The 23,282-nt window shown below is 44.0% G+C and overlaps 2 protein-coding genes across 2 annotated transcripts in view; one reads left to right on the top strand and one right to left on the bottom strand.

Annotated features, from left to right (window-relative positions):
• Positions 1-9,806, bottom strand: part of NUDC (nuclear distribution C, dynein complex regulator) — a 32,018-nt gene extending 22,212 nt beyond the window's left edge. The window contains exons 1-4 of the mRNA XM_083173310.1: positions 9,612-9,806; positions 7,589-7,666; positions 2,334-2,528; positions 861-923 (exon numbers count right to left, since the gene is read on the bottom strand). Coding sequence (XP_083029436.1) covers positions 861-923; positions 2,334-2,528; positions 7,589-7,666; positions 9,612-9,701 — 426 coding nt within the window. The 5' untranslated portion in view covers positions 9,702-9,806. The remainder of the gene's footprint in view (positions 1-860; positions 924-2,333; positions 2,529-7,588; positions 7,667-9,611) is intronic.
• A 138-nt stretch (positions 9,807-9,944) lies between these two features.
• Positions 9,945-23,282, top strand: GPATCH3 (G-patch domain containing 3). Its single transcript, XM_083173309.1, has 6 exons — positions 9,945-10,781; positions 13,920-14,326; positions 15,245-15,419; positions 15,551-15,729; positions 22,603-22,730; positions 22,825-23,282. The coding sequence occupies exons 1-6, from the start codon at positions 10,463-10,465 to the stop codon at positions 23,000-23,002; spliced, it is 1,386 nt and encodes a 461-aa protein (XP_083029435.1). The 5' UTR covers positions 9,945-10,462; the 3' UTR covers positions 23,003-23,282.

Raw genomic sequence — 23,282 nt, 5'->3', positions numbered from 1 at the left:
TACTTTACTACTTGTTTTTATCAGGAACACCTAGGATGACCAATCCTGGGTTCGGCGGGATCCCAGGATTTGGCCCCAAAATTGCATGTGCAGTCTAGGTGGCCATACACATGCAGATTTATCTTCAGATCTGGCTGGTTGGAACAAAAACATGGTTATGGATGAGAGCAAATGACAGTTGACCATTTGCTTGGAAATGCTGGAAAACTGACAAACTGTCACTCATCCATAACCATGTTTTTGTTCCAACCACCCAGATATGAAGATAAATCTTACTAGTGTATGGGCACCATGTGAGCATCTGACTGTCATGCTGCACAAGCCACACTGTCACATACCCACTCCCAGACGGATCTCCCGCTCTACTGACTCCAACCGCCCATAGACACCCCTGCCCTGCTCCCAGCAAGTATATAAGCAAGATTGCGGGGAGGCTGGTGTGGGAAGACAGGGTGTTTTTTTTTTTTTTTTTTAAGGATGCCAATCCCAGGATAGAGCATTTTTCAGTCCCAGGATTGGGGGGGAAAAAAGCCCCGGGATTGGCATAGTTTTTTCTACATATCAATTCATAGCGTTCGGACAATCAGTGTCACACGTGGCTGCATAACTCCTATCTGCGCCATTACTCCAGTTACAAAATTCAATAGCAGTGTGGAATATGGTAAAACCATAAATTGTTTTGTTCATTTACAGGTCTACTAGCACCTACACAAACATTTTACTAATGTGCTTCTCCATCTAGCCAAAGCCATGCGGATGTTCTATGTCTGTTACTCTCACAGACCCAGTAGCAGGGAAAGGTTTGGAGTTTAAACGGTTACTGTTTAGTGTAAATACCGTTAAATAGAACGTTAGAGTACCTTTTGGACCTCCTGCTTTTCACCAGCTCCGCCAATGGTCATCTCTTGCTCTCTGGCTTTTTTCTGCCAATAAAAAAATGATAGGGATGCAAATAAAAACTTAGTGCCAAAAGGCCTATGTAAAAATTAAACATTTGGGAGGTGCAAGCTATATTAAGCAACAGAGGAGGATAAACAGCAATTTGGTTAGCTAATGATACGCGATTACACAATTTCGGCATATTTTACAAATATATAATAACATTCTATAGCAGGGCTGGGCAACACCGGCCCTCCAGATGTTGATGAACTACACAACAGGCTCCATTGGCTTCTGTTTGGCCACTTGCTCTCGTTTCGCAGCTGTGCGCTCCCGCTGCTCAGCCTCATTCTTCTCCCTGGCTGCACGGGCCAGTTTACTGTGATGACTGTAAGCCTCATTGATTAACTGAATACAGAGAAATTTACTTATTAGGTTTTAAAACTTGTCAAATGTGCCTCATGTAAGGTGCTTATCTGGTGCAGCATGCCTTGCATCAGTTTCAGCATGGCCACATAGCAAAACTAATGCAAAGCATCCTGGGATGTGTAGTTCATTAACATCTGGAGGGCCGGTGTTGCCCAGCCCTGTTCTATAGCCACCATAGGACTCATTTATCAATGAGTGATAAAACGTTGCATATGATAAATGGTGCTTCAGCAAATCAGATCTTTTGTTTGCAAAATCACAGTTGTGAGTTGATTGGCTGGAGCACCATTATCATTCACAACCAATTTTATCACTCGTTGATAAATGGGCCCCTATGAATGATTACATGACTTTTTACCATTTGTTGGGGAACCTTTGTTAATTGGAAAGTATTTGTCTTTTGGATCTTTCCCTTTTGAAAACTTTAATAAGGGCTTATGTGAAGGGGCGTACACACAAGGCATCACTGCTGAAGATCTGTCAGGACCAGTGTTCTCTGGTGAGAACACTGGCCCTGACCGGCGATGAACTAGATTTATCCAGCATGCTGGATACGAATTGTTGCGCGATAGCGACACACATCGCTATGGCCCCTACACAAGGAGCGCTGTACGGGGATTTTAAGCAATCTAGTGATGCCCTGAAATCGCTAATTGTGTGGGCCCCATAACACTTGTTCATCATAGTGAATTGTAAAGTGCTATGGAATAGGCTGCTCTATATAAGAAACTGTAAATTAATAAATACTCTCATTTACGGTCAGATGAAATAAATAGCAAATATGTAATTATGCATCAATCTCCCCAATTTTTTTAGAAAAATGATTACAGTGCCTTAAAGTAAGGCTTTCTGTCAAATAAGGTGAGAGGAAAAACTACCAGGCATAAAAACTATCCCTGTGCATTAAGTTGTAACATTTCTCTATGAAAGGGAACTGTAATTTAAAGGTTGAAATTAGTCACATATTGCGATTAAACAAGTTTTGACCTAATCTAGAACAGATCTGATGTTCCTGCACAAAGTACCTGCTCAATTTCCTTTTGAAGTTTATCAGCCTCTTCGTCAGTGAGCTCTGTGATCCTTGGCTCCCCAGGCTCCATTGGCTTCTGTTTGGCCACTTGCTCTCGTTTCGCAGCTGTGCGCTCCCGCTGCTCAGCCTCATTCTTCTCCCTGGCTGCACGGGCCAGTTTACTGTGATGACTGTAAGCCTCATTGATTAACTGAATACAGAGAAATTGACTTATTAGGTTTTAAAACTTGTCAAATGTGCCTCATGTAAGGTGCTTATCTGGTGCACATGCTAAGAATTGTAAAGACAGCAAGAAAACAGGTGGATGTCACCGTCAACCTAAGGACCAGTGGCAAATCTATAATTGGTGCAGTGTATCCATGGCATTTCTCTAGTGATTTCTACAGCACTTCTGCCACTGCCAAAGGACTCTGGAGGGTAAGTATTATCAAAATGGGTGCACTGTGCACACTGCACCCATTTTGATAATACGTACCCTCCAGAGTCCTGCGGCTGCACACAGGCCTCCACTTCTCTTAAGATGCCCTTGGCAAATGATCTGGCTAGTAACTGGGGCAGTACGGATGGTGTAGTGGTTAGCATTACTACCTCACAGCACTGAGGTCATGGGTTCTATTCCCGCCATGGCTCTAACTGTGCGGAGTTTGTATATTCTCCCCGTACTTGCGTGGGTTTCCTCCGGGTACTCCGGTTTCCTCCCACAATCCAAAAATATACTGGTAGGCTAATTGGCTCCCAACAAATTAACCCTAGAATGTCTGTGTGTGCGTGTACATGTGGTAGGGAATATAGATTGTAAGCTCCACTGGGGCCGGGACTGATGTGAATGCACAACTATTCTCTGTAAAGCGCTGTGGAATATGTGTGCGCTATATAAGAAACTGATAATAAATAAATAGTAACTGGAAAGTTAGTTTTTCAGAAGTATTGAAAGAGTTACAGTAAGCATATACTTCTGATGAAGGACCCTGAGGTCCGAAATGCACTGGTGCACTCGTGGCAGGAGAACACTATTGATGCTTCATCTTTAAAGGCACTAGGGCTTAGGACAAGTCGCCCCCGACTTCCCCCTGAGCTTCCCCGGCTGCTCCCCGGGGGAGCTTGATTAGATTGGCACGATTAAATCGTCTCGATTTATCACATGTAAAAAACCCAGGGAGCGGGGGGGGGGCTGCTGGTGGGGAGCAGGGGGGCTGGGGACGCTGCGGGGACACAGGCGGCATAGAGCCGGGAGCTGTCAGTGCTAGAAAAAAAAGCCTACTGTATACAATGAATGGGCAGCCTGTGATTGGCTGAACGCTCTCTCAGCCAATTGCTGACTGGCTGAGAGAGCGCTCAGCCAATCACAGGCCGCCCATTCATTGTATGCAGTAGGCTTTTTTTTTCATTCATTCATTTTTTTTTATTCAGTGCTGACAGCTCCCGGCTCCCCCCGCCCGGCTCTATGCCGCCTGTGTCCCTCGCAGCGTCCCCAGCCCCCCCTGCTCCCTCCACCGCCGCACCGCCCCACTAGGTCCCAAGTCGGGTGGTCGGACTTGCAGCAGTTCTGACCACCCGACGCAGATCCGATGCGCACGGGACCGCGCATCGGATCTGAGGGGACATCAAAACTAGCCGATTTTGGTCCGATTTAGGCCAGATCCGACTGATCTGGCCTAAATCTGACCAAAATCGGCTAGTGTATGGGGGCCTTTAGACTGCAGAGAATTCTATGTGCTTCCCCTCTCTGAGGTTTCGGAGCCTGAACAGAGCAGTGGCAAACGCAGGATTTTTTGAGGGGGGTTTCCAAATGTAATCCAAAATCTCCACTGGAGTAAGTACGGGAGTCTGGGGGAGCAGCTGCCCTGAAAATTTGTCTTTTTATACACTGGATACTGTATGGAATACAGTATTGATATTTAACAGTACAGATTGTCTTTAGTATAGGCTCTTTGAAACATTTAAATAAGATAAGTGGTCAGGTAAAGGTTAAACATAAAATAAAGAAATACACAAACATAATAGAAACAGTACTGCACTTTCTAAGCTCTAAATCTCCTACTTCATGGTAAGGCTTCTGTCTCTTCCTCTTGGCAGATACTCTCTGGTTCATTGCAATGTTTTAGGGCTCAGATCCACACATACCATATATGTGATAGAAGAAGCACCTACCACTGGGCATGTGCAGCAGCTCTGCTCTGTCCCTTACACTCGGGTGGATTTACGGGTGAGGGCGCCCCTAGGCACAACAATAATGTCCCCCTCCCCGCCACCTAATTGTATCACGGTGACATTTTTATTTGTTATTCTGTATGCATATTTACTAAGTAGGACAGTTACAGGGACAGTATCTGCATGTCCTATCCATTTACACTCTATTTAAGATGGAATATGGTACAGTACAGTGGATAATCTGCAGTTATTGGTACATTTCAGGCTGACCGTACTATCACAAGCATCCGAGTGCCGCCCCCAAACATGTGCCGCCCCTAGGCACGTGCCTCACGGGAAATTTGGCTCTGCTTACACTGCATGATGTGGTGGCAGCTCTGTTGATCATATTATATACCAGCTAATGTTGTCACAATTTAAGGCACTTGCCAAGAGGAGAAAGGATTCCAGGCAACCATAAACCCCTCCTGCATTTGCCTATGAGGAGTAGTGTGGCGAGACTCCCTGTAGCAGACCCTTTCTTATCACCGGCTGGTGATAAGCTTTATATGTTTGAAAAATTGTGAGTGCAATGTATGAATACATTTTTCCCTGACATACAAGGTGGTGTTGCACTACCTATTTTTATCTACCTTTTTACAATTATCGCTAAATAGTTTTTTCTTAAGTGGCCTATGGCTGCTGTTTATATGTGAGAAAGTTCCTTATAAGAAAACATCTTCTAAGGACATATTGTACAGTTTTTCAATCAGAGTGTAAGTAATTTCAAAACTCTTGGCAATCTTCAAGCACTGAAGACACAAGTTATCTTTTTATTTTCTGGTTGGATTTGAAGTTTGGTGGAACTTTATTACCAGTGTTAAGCAGCTTAGGTATCTAACGCAACTTATATGAAAAAAAATTGGATTGTTTTTCAGAAGTATTGCCAGTACAAAGAGGGAAAGATAGAACTCATCACATCAGATACTTCTGTTTGGCTAAAAAGGTGTTATAATGAGAGATTAGGATTAATAGGCCATAGACACACCATCTGGCAATTCACTACTGAAAGAGAGGGGTAAAGGCCACAGTTAATTTGGAGGTATATACAGAAAAACAAGGTAGAAACAAGTACTTTTAGATAGGAGAAGGTCCTAACAAAACTCTCAACATTCAATGTGGATAAATCACTGGACCCTGATTGGTTGTATCTACTAAAAGAGCTCAAAGGGGTGCTGAAAGCACCATTAACAGAATTATTAAACCAGTCACTAGTTACAGGAGTAATTCCAGAGGACTTGGGGGAAAAAAAAGCAAATGTAGTCCCACTGTGAAGTGGAAACAAGGAAGAGCAATATACCGACCAATGAGCCTTATACCAGTAGTAGGGAATTTTAGACTTTAGTAAAGCTTTAGAACCCAGCTCACATTTTAGGATTGGATAAGATCTTGGTTGCAGGATAGAAAAGAGAAAGTAGTAGTAAATTAAGTGTATTTACAGGATGGAAATGTTACCAGTGGAATACCCCTGAGAACTTTACTTGGACCTGTTCTTTTAATACCTTTATAATACCCCTTTCACATTGAACAAAATTACTGGGTTCATGCCAGTTTGACCCGGTAATTCCTGCGATGTGAAAGGGGTTACTGGTTACACGGCAATTCGATTCGGGTAAGAAGAAGAGTTCTTATTGGTTCGTTGCTGTGAAGTGTGAACGGGTTAATCGGGTTGAGCAACCAGTTTCCCGTTCACACTATGGAGGAGGCAGCGCTTGGAGCAGCGCCAGCGTTAAGTGCTGCCTCCTCCCCCGTCCCCATATGAGGCGATCTGAACAGACTGCACATGCAGGGTCGCACCAGGACTGAACCTTTTAACAGTCCTGGGGCAAACCTGTATTTGCGGTCTGAAAGCAGTATTAGTGACAATGCAGCCTTTCTGCAGATGACAAAAAGTATGCAACAGGGTAGGCACGTCGGGAGGGGTAAAACAAATGATAGATGATCTAGGTAGACTAGAAGAATGGCCAGTAGTATAGCAACTATAGTTTAATGCCCAAAAAATGCAACATAACGCACTTGGGTCTCAACCATCTTATGGTTAAAAAAGGGTCTGACTAGATGGGTCAAGTGGTGTTTATCTATTAAATTCTATGCTTCTCTGTCTCATGTATAAACAGGATGTAGTTAGCATTCCAAAGGTCAGGATGCAAGCATTCAGTATACCGATGCCCCCATTCTGACTGCCTTCCCATGACCCCCACCAGATTTCCAAATAGATCAGAATTCTCACGGCTTGGATCCCAGGCAGTAATTATGTGGGGCTAGCTAGTGGGTGGCCGTGGAAGGGGTAGATTTAGGCATCTATATGGGTACACAGAGTTTGATTTTGTCTATTTTTCTATTGAATTTAGCATATTTAAGCAAAATCAAACGCATTCGATGTACGCTCAATTTAGTTTATATTGACTAGAAAGATAGACTGTGCAGGCAAGATTAGTCTAAATCTAATGTGTACACGATGCCATGCAATTCAATCGGGATCGAATCAGGATGGAAAAGGAAGTACACTGCAATGTGTGTATACCCCTTAAAAGGTGACCATACACTACTACTGTGTATCGCAGCAGTCTATGGTTATCAGACCCCCCTGAGCTGCCTGGGACTGTCCTTTCACATGTGATGTATCGCATGTGATCACATTTCCCTCCGCTAAAAGGGGGGCTGAGTCGGAGGTTGGACAGGCAGCAAATCCAACCTCTGGCTCATGTCCGATGCGCACAGTACCGTGCAGGGGGGAGTCAAACACACCCGATTTGGGCAGAAACGGTGGAAATCGGGCCAAATTGGACTAGGAGGGAAACTTTAGGGTGAGGCTGCATGAAGGAGGTTAGGTTTAGGCTGCAGGGGAGAGGGGGTTAAGTTTGGGTGGCAGGGGTTAAGTTTGGGTGGCAGGGGTTAGGCAGAAGCGAGGAGAGTTAGGGATGTAGGGTAGAGGGTTAGAGTGCTGTTGGAGCCCCTGTCCAGACTTTTACTATTGGGATGCCGGGGTAGGAATTATGACCGCTAGCATCCTGCATAGGATGCCATAAGTAACCCATATAAACAACTTGTACTCTTTACCTTTTCAGCTGCTCCACTTTCACCACCTACAAAGAAGTCCGTTTTTCGCCTCAGGAAACTGAAGAATGTGCTTATTAGCTGAAAAGGAACAAATCATAGATTACGGTTATGAACATGTGCAAAAACCTCTAAACAATTGCCAGAATCTACATTAGGAAACTTGGTACTTGTTTCCTAGCATGGCGCCAGCGATAAAAATTGTGTCCATCGGGACCCCCGAAATCGCGTCGATCGCATCGCATGCGATGGACGCGATTTTTTTTTTTTTTTTAAATTCAATGATTTTTATTGAGTTTTTTTTACAAATTACAAACAAAACAACAAAAACAGAAAGCAGAAATGAATAATAAAGTAAGAGTTACAAGTTGCCAGTGGCTACATACTATGCAGGTTTACATGTTATAAATGCTGATGGGGTGATATAATCCGTGTGCTATATAAATCAATACAATATGAATAAAATATATAACAAGCTCTGTAATGTGTATGTTAATAAAGATTACCCAGATACACCGGTTACGCTGCGTCCGTCACTGCAAGCATTCCATGGTCTATATGCTGAGGCCGCAGTGGACAAACTAGTCTGACGCCATGCCTCTCCCAGCGCCACAAGTGCCCTGCATTATAACCAGTAATGACATACATATATATGTAGGGGTCTCAGTCGTCATTGATGGACGCGATTTTTACACTGGAATCAATGTGAAATGGTCCCTGAGACCCGATTTTTTACATTGGACCCAGCGAGCCTGCGAGGGGCGGCGGTACGCGTCCTCCGACCTTTTCATACCCCCACTATCCACGTCGGCGTGGAGTTGATTATATATAGTGTGGCAAGCGCAGCGAGCCACCGAGCCCCGCAAGAGGACGCGCATAACTTCACAGGTATTACTCGTGCGCTCGCCACACTATATAAAATCAACTCCACGCCGGAGTGGATAGTGGGGGTATGAAAAGGTTGGAGGACGCGTACCGCTGCGCTCGCCACGCTTCGGGTTGCCGTTCATCGTGGGGCGGCGTTAACAATGGGGAGGGAGGGGGGGGGGGCATTTCTCATGTAAAAAAACCATAAGGGTGGGTATACAATAAAAAAAAAAAAAAAAAAAAAAAAAAAATCGGGTCCATTGGCCCATTTAACATTGTTCCCTATGTAAAATCGCACCGGTCGCATCGCATGCCTTAAGGTGTGTACACACGGGTGCAATTTCATGTAAAATCGCTGGGAATATGGTCGCTGAGTGACCATATTGCCAGTGATTGGGAGCGCAGCTGGCGATAAATCACCAGCTGCGCGCTCCCGTGTGCACTGCCTAATGGTCGCTGGTCGCAGGAGCATGCTCCTGCGACCAGCGGCTTTCCCCGGTGATCGCTGTGCCGGGAGGTCAGCGCCGGGGAGTTCAGCGTTGATCTACTCAGCCCAGTGCCGCTGCTCCCTCCCTCCTCCCATCAAAGTGACAGCAGCAGCGTCTGCTGCGCTCCCCCTCCGCCCCGTAGCAGTGTCTCCTTTTCATCGCTGATGAAAAGGAGACACTGAGCAATATGATTCCTGGGGATATATCGCTAACAATCATATTGCACCGTGTGTACACAGCATTAACTTAAGGCATGCGATGGACGCAATTTATTAATTGTCGGGGAAAAGGCTAAAAATAGCCCTGAAATTGCGTCAGTTGCGTCCATCGCATACCTTAACTTAAGGTATGCGATCACCTGCGACGGGCGCCGTGCTAGGAAACAAGTACCGGAAACTTATATACAGCTTTGTTACTTTACTTTAGGCTTTAGTGACCGTTTTTTTAATTTAGTAGCACAATCCTGTTACATGCATATTACGTTTAAAACTTTCTTTTTTGATGATGTAGTGCCTTACAAATGGCACTGCCAGCTGTAACATGCCCATTCCGTGCGTAGCAGCCTGTACATGTGGACCTATGTGGCAGAGTAAGGGCGCCGGTAATGAATGGGCGCTAACAGCAGTGTAGCTGAGGTATCAGAGGTAGAGAACCCCACCCTAGCCGCTCACCTCCTGCACGCCACCCTCGTGCTGCTGAGCCATAGCCAGCAACATGGCATCAAAGCGCTCATCGTCCACGGTAACTCCAGCGGCCGCCATCCTGCTGTGTCTGTCAGTCCTGCGCACGCCACACAGCTTCCGAGTCTGCAGAGACTCCGCCCCTGACGGCGATTACCACCCAATGGCTGCAGCTGTAAGACTACACTGATCTCATTGCCATGACAACCTAACTGACACTGAAGGCGCTCTGGAATTAGAGTGCAAAATCAAGTGAGCCCCCTCTCTATGGTCTCACACCGCACTGGATTGGCCGGCAGTGAAGGGCAGCTGTTTACCCCCGGGTTAATGATTTTTTTATCCACTTCCAGTTTGTTAAAGGAAATTAGGGCGGAAGTGCGGTTCTTATTCTTACCCACATTCAGGGCCATGGTTTTATTCGGTTGATATAATTTTTCCTAGTAACGGCCGCTGGCTGCTACGTTGTTGCTGCTGTTTGTTTTTAAACATTCTGAATGTATTACGGCTGGTGAAAGAGAACCACTAACCCCGGCGTCTAGTTCTATCACCCCCTCGTCCTTTATATGGTTGCGGCTAGATTCACTTGTTTTTTTGTTTACTTTTACCATCATGCACTGGGTCCAGATATAACAACCCATATTTATACAGCGCTCTACGGTAACGTACAGCGCTTCTCCAAGATGGCGGATTAACAGACCGGTTACCCTGCCCTCCCACTAAAATGGTTGCCAGCAAAAGTCTTCCACATCTAACATGGCAGTATAGTAACGACTCAACCAAGATGGCGGACCATCACGTGACCACTATAGCCATTTATTTACTACTAGTCTAATTCCGGAAGAATGGAGGAGCCGTACCAGGCTCCGGTGCGCCTGGTTGTGTGCGGGATACCGCGCAGGTTTCGGTCAGCTCAGCTGCGTCATTATTTCAGTCAGTTCACGGAAAGCGGCGGGTTTGTGTGCTTCCACTACCGGCACCGTCCGGAGCGCAGAGGTTTAGCGGCTGCCGGATACGGCACGTTCTGCTGTCCCGTGAGCGTTCGGCCAGAGAGAGCCCAGAGCTTCCGGCGTATGTACCATGGCAAGCCATGGCTGGACGCTACTGGGAGCCAGCTACCCGGGAGATGCCTTATCCACATGATCCGAGACCCTCCTGGTAGAGGTATGGTCTAGTCGTTATGTTCCCTGTATACACCGTTTGGACGTTTACGTTACCATGTAGCTATGTATGGCTGGCCGTATAGAATATATTTGGGCTCTAATTTCATAGTATGAGACACCCTGCTGTAGCATAACTGACCCAGAAGACTATAAATGTAGCTCATTTTTTGGAAATAGTAATCCGGCTGAAGCTGAAGCATTAATGGTCTAAAGAAGTTAAAGATGTTTTGAGCAGTTTATTTATGCTAAACTGGGGGTCCCATGTTTTGAACGGTTATGGCATATTGGGGCAGATGTATTAAGCCTTAACAAGAGATAAATGCAAGTGTGATAAGGAGAGATAAATGTCCAGTCAATCACCTGTCAACTGCCATGTTACAGCAGGCTGTGGGGCAGATGTATTAAGCCTGGAGAAGAGATAAACTGGAGATAAAGTGGAGATAACTTGGAAGAGTTAACGCACCAGCCAATCAGCTGTGTTTGAAATATGACAGTTGGGATCTGATTGGCTGGTGCGTTATCTCCTTCCAATTTATCTCTTCACCAGGCTTAATACATCTGCCCCTGTGTTCGAAAAAAGTCAGTAAGGAGCTGATTGGCTGGACGTTTATCTCACCTTATCACCGTTGCATTTATCTCTTGTTAAGGCTTAATACATCGGTACCTAGCACGGCGCCCACTATTTTGATCGTGGGCATCGCAGGTAAAAAAATCGCGGGCATTGAATGCACTAAAAAATCGGGTGCGAGGCGATGCCCGCGATTTCCCATAGGGAACAATGTTAAATGTCTCAATTGACCCGATTTTCCTGTTCAATGCCTCAATTGACCCGATTTTTCCATAGGAAACAATGTTAAATGGCCCACAGAGGCCAAATAGCCACCCTGAAGTGTGAAATGGCCCCCACAATTGTTAACGCCACCCCACGATCAACGTGAACCTGAAGCGTGGCGAGCGCAGCATTACGCGTCCTACGACCTTTTCATACCCCCACTATCCACGTCGGCGTGGAGTTGAGAATAGAATAGTGTGGTGAGGGGACGCGGATACCTTCACAGCTAAACGTGTCCCTTCGCGGGCTTCACAGGTATCCGCGTCCCCTCGCCTCGCTGCGCTCGCCACACTATTCTATTCTCAACTCCACGCCGACGTGGATAGTGGGGGTATGAAAAGGTCGTAGGACGCGTACCGCCGCCCCTCGCGGGCTCGCCACGCTTTGGGTTCACGTTGATCGTGGGGTGGCGTTAACAATTGTGGGGGCCATTTCACACTTCAGGGTGCCTATTTGGCCTCTGTGGGCCATTTAACATTGTTTCCAATGGAAAAATCGGGTCAATTGAGGCATTGAACAGGAAAATCGGGTCAATTGAGACATTTAACATTGTTCCCTATGGGAAATCGCGTCGGTCGCATCGCACCCGATTTTTTAGTGCATTCGATGGGCGCCCTTCTAGGTAAAGAGTACCCAATACATCTGCCCCATTAGATCTACAATGTCTAGGTCTAGACTGAAAAGGTCGACCACTATTGGTCAACAGTCAAAAGGTTGACGTGAGTTTTTCATGTTTTTTGGTGTCCATGTCAACAAAGGTCAGTATGGACACCAAACTGGTACCACGACTTTCCATGCTCTGGAAACACTATTATATTCTCCCGCCATGGCGGAGTGGATGGTAGGGTTAACATGTCTGTGTGTCCCCCCCCCCCCCCCCCCCCCCCCCGTCCCCCCCAAAAAAAAAAATTAAAAACACATTTTGACCATGTCGACCTTTTGACTGTCGACCTAGACACCGTAGATCTAATGACTGCACACCACTCTTGAACTCTATGCTATGCAACGCCGTCCTCCCTCCTCCATCGGCGCCGGGCAGGGGGAAAGATTCTCAGTGTGTATGCACTGATCGGCTTTCCCCGCAGCAATGATTGGCATCATTGCTGTCCACACACGATGGGCATAGTTGCCCAGTTTCTATGTACCTTTAAGTGGGACAGAAGAAAGAGTTAAAGTTTATGTCCACCGGTGCTATGCAAACCCAACAGCTCCTGCCGGGTACAGTAGCCAATGTAGTAGGACACATCCCCAGGACCCACTCATTTTGTAAAACTGAGTCTCAAGTCTGTAATTTAGGGTAAAATATACACTTTGACACGTATTTACGATCACTACTTGAACCAATATTTTCATTGTTGAAACTTATGCATGTTTTGGGTTCAAGTTCAGAATATGGGGCATACTAGCGTTGGAGTTACTAGTGCACCATTGGTCATTTGCATTACAGTCAGAGCATATCTGCGGTCCAGGTCCTCTGTATGTGTTGTCTTTGCCGCCGGAGAGAACACAGACAGTGGTACGTGTAAAACAGGCAGTGGCAAAACAAGTAGTGCGCAGTCTCTCAGCTAACAAAGTGTACTCCTTGGACCCTCCCAGGCAGTCCATGCTGCTGTCCAAGCCTCCCGGACAGTCTGGACCGCAGCTGGAGAAGAGAAATGCAGAGGACCAGAATCAGACATGGTACGGTGGTAATGCAAACCGCTGGCGGTGCAGTGGTAGCTCTGAGGGTTCTGAATTTGGAAACAGCCTTTCTATATTTGACTAAGTCCTGTTTAGCCCTGAACCTTGACAGTATCAGTATTGTAGTTTATCACTTAAAGAGATGGTTGGGCTGAGAATCAATCCAGCTAAAGAAAATCCCTAGTTTATCACTCACCAGTAAATTATTTCTCCTGGGAACATTTCATGAATCCAAATGAGGAGTAAATTCCAAATACAACAAACTAGTGGATTTTTTTTTGGTTTGTATAATAAACTATCCCATAACTTACAATTTGGACGTAAAGTTAGAATTTATGAAAGTGTGAAGCTGCTCTACCAGAGTAAATGCATATAGTGATGAAAATGTGACAATTTACATAACTCAGACTGAATTGAGGTGAAAATATATTTTATGTTTTTCACATGGATGTTTTGTAGGTTATTTAAACAGTCTTTTTCACCACTATCTGCTTTTAATGTGACTGACTGTTTTACAGCAGCACTGGTGGATAATATAAAAATAGGGATAACAATAAATGTCTTTCCTCTAAAAGTCACATATAGTTTTGGGGTGAATTAAGTACTTAATTTTCTTCTCTTTAACAGATCTGCAGGACTTTCCCTATAAGACACGTCGTGAGTTATTGCAAGTCAGATTTCCTGTCACAGATGAAGAGAACCAGGTAACCTCAGCAGAGTTACTCAAAATGTCTGAGCTTAACCCTCCAGCACTCATGCCTCAAGGAAATGTTGGCACGCCTGTGAGTGTCTTCCTGCAGCTAATACGCTCATGCCGACTTCCACCCAGGCTCATAACTCGATTGGGCCTGCAGTTTCGCCGTTCAGGGAGACATTATGGAAGGGTCCCTTTTGTATATGAAGGAACAGAGACTTCTAGAACAGAGGAGGGTGTGTATACTGCAGCAGGACATGAGATAACGGAAGATGAAAGCATCGGATTAAATGTGCTCAAAGAGGAGACTGACACTGTGGAGCATTCTAATTCTGAGGATGTAAGTAATGGGCGGGGTTATCACGAAGACCTTTACATTTACATCTAACCATAGTTTAGTATTACACACTCTTGTTTCCATTGTTTACTACACATTTGTGAAATGGTATTTTTTTTTAATATACATCATTACTATGTCATAGCTGTCAATTTCTGTGATTTTGTTCCTACATAATCATTACGGGCAGGTTTCAAACTAAGCTTAATATCACTTTGGCAGAAGTTACCCACAGGGTTGTGGGGAAGATTCTTCTAATTCTGTTTTATACTTGGTCTTACAATAGCCTACACTGTAGTTCTGGCAATTGGATAGATCTGACAAGCCATATTTGATTCAGTATGGCCACCCCTGCTTAGAAAAAAACAAAAAGACAAGGACAGTATAGGGGCAAAAATTTATTTTCAGTGCTCTTCAACTAGAACAGGGGTTCTCGTTTCCAGTCCACAAGTACAACTGGCTGATAATGCTTTTGTGGAATATTGTTTAATAATAAACAGCTGGATTACTCTGTTGTGGTTTCCTTCATGACCACACTTGTTTCCACTAGTTGCGAAAACTTCAGGCCTGAGGTTTAGAACCACTGAATTGGTTCAAAAAGTATATTTTTGTAAGCCCTCTCATTGGGACAACTTTCTGACTAAAGTGTTCGCCTGATGCAGAGGGATAGCTTCTGCTCTTGGAGCTGGTAACCGAAGTCCATTCATATCCCTACACCAGAGTTCTGTAATGTATAGTGATCTAGTAAAGATCTTTTGACTGACTGCAGTATGCCTTGTTTCAGCTGTCCTCTGTAAAAATATGGGTGTTCTAGACAGCAGTTGCTTTTTTCACCTATGCTAGTCTACTAGTACATACAAATCTAATGACAGAGCGAGAAATTAATTTTAACATGCAATGTGAATATTTACTTTTATTTAGGATAATGACACGTGTGAAGAGTGGGAGAGACATGAGGCTTTACATGAAGACATTACAGAGCAAGAACGCTGTAAAGAACGTTTGTATGAGGAAAAGATTGAACTAAAGTGGGAAAAGGGTGGCTCTGGTTTGGTGTTCTACACAGATGCACAGATGTGGAAAGAACAGGAAGGAGGTAAGTACACAGGCTAAACTAACTGCTGGCTATAGCTACATACAGCCTTGCATAAACGTCCACCCTAAGAAGATTTCCAGTCACTTATTCTCAGACTTTTCTACAACATTATTTTTTTCATCCTCTCCCAGATTTTGATGAACAGACTGCTGACGATTGGGATGTGGATATGAGTGGTTATTATGAGCCTGGTGCTGGAGATAAAGATGCTAAAGACTATTTGAAGATGCGACTAGAAACAAGGAGACGAGATGGACATGATACAGCAGAGGAACAACATGGACTTGGTTGTTTTGAACGATACACAAAGGTTAGTAGATCGTTCTACATTTTATATTATCACCATGTCGTCAAATGAATTATGACGTTTGCATATTAAGTAGTAATACCTGATGTTATAATAAATACCACTAACATTCCCCTGCAGTAGCCTAACCCTCAGCTGCCAGTCCATGCGGAATGTTGGCCTTTCACAAGTTGACAGTCTGTACATGAAATTTTGTAGTAATGTTGTGTCCATTCTAGCACCTTGCCCCCCCTAAAACCCATGACTTTTACTTTTCCCTCCCTGATGCTGCTCCCAAAGGCAGATTGACTGTTTAATTATCTTTCTTGGCTCATTCATTTCATCATTAATGTTGTTGTTCTTGTAAATACTAGTTTTTATTCATTATTGTTGCTATTCTTAATTGATTCCTATCATTGTAATTATTTATTGTGATTACCGTCCTACCGACCTTTTCATACCCCCCACTATTCACGTCGGCGTAGAGTTGATTTTATATAGTGTGGCAAGCGCACACGGATTACTTTTCATGTATTCTGTGTCCCCTCGCTGCGCTCGCTACACTACATAATATCAACTCCACGCCGACGTGGATAGTGGGGGTATGAAAAGGTCGGGAGGACGCGTAACTCGTCCCCTCGCGGAGCTTGCCACGCTTCGGGATAGCATGGATAGTGGGTGTATGAAAAGGTATTTAGCATTCCATATACACAGGGTGTTCTGTCACCTATGCATATACACAGGGTGTTCTGTGTAAAATCGCAACACACATAAAATCGCATGCGTTTTTAGTGTTGTTATGGTGTGCGATTTGAACATTGTACAGGGTGCAGTGAATAAATTATTTAGTGAGATCGCATGCAACGAAAATGTTCCATTCTATGCGATGCGATTTTACTATGCAGAATAGCCCACTAAGAAAATAGCGTACTGGGCGCCGTGATAATACACAAGTACCAAACATTTAAATATATTTCTTCCTCGCTCTCCATGGCAGCCATTACTCTAGGTTATTCCCTCTCTCTCCAGGTTTAGACAGGTAGACTTGTAACTCCTCCCACCTTGGGTATATCTCTGCCTCCTTCCCTTCCTCTCCAGTCTTTTTTCCTGTCTCTAAGTTAGGCTAGGTAGTATAGGTTTGTTATGTATGTTAGGTTTGTTCTAGGGCTTACCTCAGGCTATGCAGTAATTCAGTCCTGCGTGGCTGAGCTGATCTGGGTGGCGCCCGGGGGAGATGAGGCTCTCATCAGGCAGCGTCCTGCACTGAGTCCTCCTTAGAAAGCGGCAGCTCATGTCCCTCTGCTTACCCGTGACCGGTGGGGTACATATGGAGCCTGACATGCGGGCAGAATGCCGGGGCTGAGAGACGCGAGTTCCGGGCGCAGCGGAAGTGACGCGAACGTCAGTCTACTGAAGGGGATACTGATGGCCGGAAGCAGTTGTCTGTTAGAAGTGCTTCTGCGTACTGACGGAAGTGAGTACTTGGCGTCCGGAAGCGCGCACTGCGCATGTGCAGGCGCTAGGTATAAAAAAGGCTTCATTATGGCTAGTGATTACTCGTTTTGAGTACAACGCTGCTGTTATTCAGGATGGATCCAGAAGCCAATGCTGCTCCCCCCAAGCCAGAATCTGCCGTGGAGAGGTAAGCCCTCATAGAGGTGCTACTATTACTTGCACTTGGTAGAAATAGTTAGTGACAGGCTTTTTTCTGCTTATTATAGTGTGTCTAAAGTTCCTACTAAAAATAAAGCTAAAACCAAGAACATCCCTAATAACTGCATGTCATGCTATAAGGATTTCCCTGTGGAGAAGGGCATTAACCAGTGCAAGGACTGTAGACAACCTGCAAAGACACAGCCTGTGGATCTAACTCAATGAATGCAGTGGATGAAAGACTCTTTGGTTACCAAGGAGGAATTAAGGGATGTGCAGGGAGCGAAGAGAACCAGATCCCAAACTAGTCTGGATTGTGATGCAGGATCTGACTCACCTGTAGTTAATGCAGATGACACAGACACCTCAGAACCAGAGTCAGGTGAAATTACTGAGAAAGAAAGATCATTTAATCTTGATTTGGTTGAGAATTTACTTTAAGTGTGTGTGTATATGTATGTATGTATATATATATATATATATATATATATATATATATATATATATATATATATATATATATATATATATATATATATATATATATATATATATATATAGCTATGGACTATAAGGAAAAGGAAGATGAGACACCTGATTCCTTATTTGAAGATAGAGTGGCTAAGAATAGAAGTTTTCCTGTGCATAATGTGCTTAAGGATTTGATGATTGATCAATGGATAAGAAATTAAGTAATTTCAAGAGAATAGAGAGGATGTTTCCTTTTAAGGATGAACTATTCGAGAAATACTGTAAGGTGCCAAAAGTTGATGCTGCTGTCTCTGAGGTTGTTTCAAAGACCACCATATTATTGGAAGACGGCGCCAACCTTAGAGATAGTATGGACAAAAAAGTTGAAATGGCACTTAAGGTGCGTACACACATACAGATTTTCTGTCTGATCTATCTGGTGGGAACAAAAACCTGGAAATGTATGGGAGCAACTGACAATCAAAAAATTGTTCCCAAACACTTGAAAACAGACAGTGATCAGTCAGACAAATTGATTAAATCATTCTGATATAACAAATTTATCAAAGCATATATTTGTTTTCTGTTTTCCTGCATTTGGGTGGAAAGTTTGATTGTCATATGCTCCCATTCATTTCCAGGTTTTTGTTCCCACCAGATAGATCAGACAGAAAATCTGTACATGTGTACAGCCTTTTAAGAAAGTACATAACACGTCCACAGTAGCATTAAAAGCCGGGGTAGCCATGGCCTCAACCTCGAGAGCTCTGAGAGTTTGGGGTACCAATATGGCGACCCACATAGAAGAGAAAATTTCACGACAGTACCTGATAAAGAATTTGAATGTTATGATGAAGGCCATAGAGTTTCTATGTGAAGCATCATTAGATGTTGCCGAATACTCTGCTAAAGCCATGGCAGCTGGCGTAGCAGCGAGACGTGCCGTCTGATTGCGTAGCTGATCAGCAGACTCTAACTCGAAGAATCGTCTTATATCTTTGCCTTATGAAGGTGAGCTGTTATTTGGTAGCAAGCTTGACTCCATAATACACAGAATGTCTGGTGGAAAATCAGCAAAATTACCACAAGACAAAAAACAAAGATTTAGTGGTCAATCACCCAGGCAACACCTTAAAGAAGCCAGGAGTTATAGGCCAGGGAGACAATACGGAAGGTTTAATTCAGGAACCACAAGGAAGTCATTTCGCCAGTCGGCGAGAAGAGGATACAGAAGATTCTGACAATTACTGTACAGAGAAAGAGATCCCAGTAGGAGGAAGGTTGAGCAAGTTTGTAGACAAATGGAAGGAATCTATCCAAGACATATGGGTTCTGTCAATCCTCACTCAGGGATACAGTTTAGAATTCCAAAGAAAACCAACAAGAAGAAGATTTGTAAAATCCAGGACACCCACAACAACAGAAGAGTTATTAGCGTTAGACCAGATAATTCAAGAAATGCTGAAATCAGGAGCTGTAGAACCAGTACCTGCCAGGCAAAGGGAAAGAGGTTTCTATTCCAAGTTGTTCCTGGTAAAAAAGGCCTCGGGAGCCTATCAAGCAATTCTAGATCTAAGGGAACTAAATTTGAACATCCAAGTAAAAAAGTTTCACATGGACACTCAGCAAGTCATTCTTCTAGGCATAAATCAGATGGACTTTATGTGTTCAGTAGACCTAAAAGATGCTTATTTCCACGTGCCAATTGCCATGAGAGATCGAAGATTCCTCAGACTGAAGGTTATAAATCAGCATCTGCAATTCAAGTGCCTTCCCTTCGGGTTATCAACTTCCCCAAGAGTTTTGACAAAAATACTGACAAGTTTAATTGCGTTCATAAGATTGCAGGGAATAGCAATATGGTCCTACCAGGATGATTTATTGATCTGCGGAAGAAGTAAGACGAGCCTTACAAATCACAATGACAATATTAAAGGATCACGGTTGGGTAATAAACAAAAAGAGCCAACTGGAACCTGTACAAAAAAATCAGGTTCTAGGTGTGATAATAGATACTATAGATCACGCAGTGTATTTATCGGAAGACCGGTGCGGAAGAATTCAAGATCTTGCTCTATCGGTACAGTCACAGAAGACAATATCTCTGAGACAAATTCTCCGAATATTAGGTATGATGTCATCAACTATAGGAGTCATCCCATGTTCAAGGTGGCATATGAGAATCCTTCAAAGAGAGATGTTGCCCCTCACAAGAAGATCAACAGAGCTGGAGTACAAAGTAAGACTAAGCTTAAGGTCCAGAAGATCCCTAGACTGGTGGTTGGATCCACAGTTAAAGCGAAGGCATACATCCCTAAGCCAGAGTCAGTATCAAATAATAACCATGGATGCAAGCGCGTCAGGATGGGGAGCTCATTTACAGGACACAAATTGTCAGGGGCTGTGGTCACAGCAGGAGCGAGTTATGTCATCAAATCAGAGGGAAATGAGAGCAGTGGCAAGAGCACTAGAGCACTTTCAAAATTACATCAAAGGCACCCATGTGAGAATAAGATCGGACAACATGACGGTTGTGGCTTACGTCAATCGACAAGGGGGGACGAGAAACGTAAGGTTGTGGGAAGAGATTTCCAGTATTATACCATGGGCAGAAGCAAATCTAAGCTCAATATCAGCATTACACGTCCCAGGGAAGGACAACAAGCTGGCAGATTTTCTAAGCAGAAAACAAATTGTACCGGGCGAATGGGAACTGAATCAGGAAGTTTTCCTAGAGATCACGAAAAGGTTTGGGTATCCACAGATGGATCTGATGGCGACGAGTCACAACAGGAAAGTGAATCACTTCATGTCAAGAAGACAAGTATTAGGGACAGAAGGTGTGGATGTGTTTGTCCAGAAGTGGAGATTCAGTCTCGGATATGTGTTCCCGCCGTTCCCAATGATCGCACGAGTACTGAAGAAGATCAGGGAAGAATGAGCCACAGTGATTGTTGTCCTCCCTTTCTGGCCAAAATGAAGTTGGTTTCCAACAGTATTAAGAATGGCAATCGGACACCATTGGAGACTACCTATCATTCCCAATCTCCTTCAGCAAGGGCCAATGCTACACCCAGACATCAAGACCCTAAGTTTGACGGCATGGTTGTTGAACGGACGATGTTAGTACAAAGGGTTTATCACAACAGTGGCACAATTCCTTTTGAAGGCAAGGAAAGATGCATCGTCGAGAATCTACTATAGACCATGGAGCAAATTTATTGAGTGGGCTAAATCATACCCAGTAAATATACGTTTCAGTGTTCCGTGTGTATTACAGTTTCTATATGAAGGCTTCTCTAAGGGTCTGGCAGCGTCAACTTTGAGAGCGCAGATCTCAGCCTTATCTGTTTTACTGGACGTGAGATTGTCCGACGATCCTCTTATCAAGAAGTTTGGCCAGGCACTGAAGAGACAGCGTCCTAGAATTAAAGAACCCATAGCCCCATGGGATCTGAACCTAATTCTTAATGCCATGATGACTTCACCATTTGAACCTTTGGAAAAGGCGCATATGAAGTTAGTAACATGGAAAGTGGTCTTCCTCACAGCGGTCACGTCTGCCCGTAGGGTCAGTGAATTACAGGCTCTTTGGGCAGAGCAACCCTACCTCAATATTCTTCATGACAGAGTATTATTAAGAACGAATCCCAAATTCCTCCCTAAGGTTGTTTCCAATGTCAATATAAATCAAGAGATCATTCTCCCAGCCTTTTTTCTGGACCCAAAAAACAGAGGAAGAAAAGAGAATGCCTATGCTCGATATGCCAAGGGCGATTTCATTGTACCTGAAAAGGTCAGAAGAGATCCGTAAGACCAAACAATTATTTGTGCTACATTCAGGGGCAAGAAAGGGTGAGCAGCCTCCAAGGTCACTATGGCTTGCTGGATTACGGAAGTGATAGCATTCGTGTATAAAGGAGGTTTGGAAATTCCAAAGGAGCTGAGGGCACACTCTACCAGGGCCATATGTACATCATGGGCGAATAGAGCGAGACTCTCAGCAAAGGACATCTGTGCCGCTGCCACATGGAACTCCATTCATACATTTGCGAAACACAACAATGTAAACGTATCTCCTACCCACTTAGGGAAGGTGGTGCTGCAACATGCTGTTTTGTGATTATTCAATATATATATCAAGCATCATCCATCATCTTTTATTTAAGTCCCTCCCTGTTTTCATGCTTTGGTACATCCCAGAGTAATGGCTGCCATGGAGAGCGAGGAAGAAAGGATTTAATTATACTTACGATAAAGCTGTTTCTTCTGAGCTTCTCCATGGCAGCCTACAGTTTCCCTCCCTGTCTGTGGTATTAATATTAGAGACACTCAAAAGACTGGAGAGGAAGGGGAGGAGGCAGAGATATACCCAAGGTGGGAGGAGTTACAAGTCTACCTGTCTAAACCTGGAGAGAGAGGGAATAACCCACAGTAATGGGTTACATGGAGAAGCTCAGAAGAAACGGAGTTATCGTAACTATAATTGAATCCTTTCTGGTTACTTTTCTCCTTTTTCTATAGAACACTTATTTTAAGTTTAATAACTGTTATCAGTTATACAATGGGGGAACTGTTGTACGAGTTTCACAATGTTACTATCAAATGGTCTGAGGAGTGAAAATGCCTAACAAGGCTAGTAAGTGATGTATAGATGGCTTTGGTGACAAAAGCTCTTGCTTTAATGCACTGATTGTGAGCGGTGTTGTGTATGTTAGTGGCCTCCTATTGGAGAATACAGACTGCATCCATAATGTATAATTCTCTTGCCAGGGAGTTGGACGTAAGGTAATGGAGAGTCAGGGCTGGACTGAGGGAACTGGGCTTGGTGCCAGTGGTGCAGGAATGCCAGAGGCCTTGGAGAATGAAGGCCAAAACCCAAAATGCAGGCGTGGCTTAGGGTAAGTCTTAAAACATAAAAGTCAAGTGAGATTGGATTGATTAGGATTTTTGCATTGGTTAGGATTAGTAATGGCTGCTTATGTCCTTTTACAGGTATCATGGGGAGAAGTTGTCAACGTTCTGCCTAGGTCAGAAGAAACCTATGTATTTAATCTCTACAGTATATGATCAGCCACGAGAGGAGGACATGGGGGACACTTTATTGCGGCGACAAAAGAGCAGCTCTATGAAGTATCGGAGAAATCAAATAATATCTGAGACAAAACAGTGACTTTTGAGAGAGATGTTGATGAGGAAAAACGTTTATTTATATTCTATATTCACACATAGATTGACATCCTGCAGAATTTTTATTGGAGAAGTGCACACAAGTGTTTCATGGATTCCGCTATAGACAGTACAGATTTTGCACAAACTGTTAATTCTCAGGTTTTTTAAATACTGTTTTTTATGTTCGCTGTTTCTTATTTGCCTAAAATATTAGAATTGCGCTCTTTCATGTGTTCCCTTGAGCATATGATTAAAGAATGCACTATTATTTTAACTTCAAA

This window comes from Crinia signifera, chromosome 2, assembly GCF_055691185.1.
Source record: "Crinia signifera chromosome 2, ASM5569118v1, whole genome shotgun sequence".
Lineage (NCBI taxonomy): Eukaryota > Metazoa > Chordata > Amphibia > Anura > Myobatrachidae > Crinia > Crinia signifera.
The sequence above is the reverse complement of the archived record's forward strand: the minus strand, read 5'-3'. Positions and strand labels throughout refer to the sequence as shown.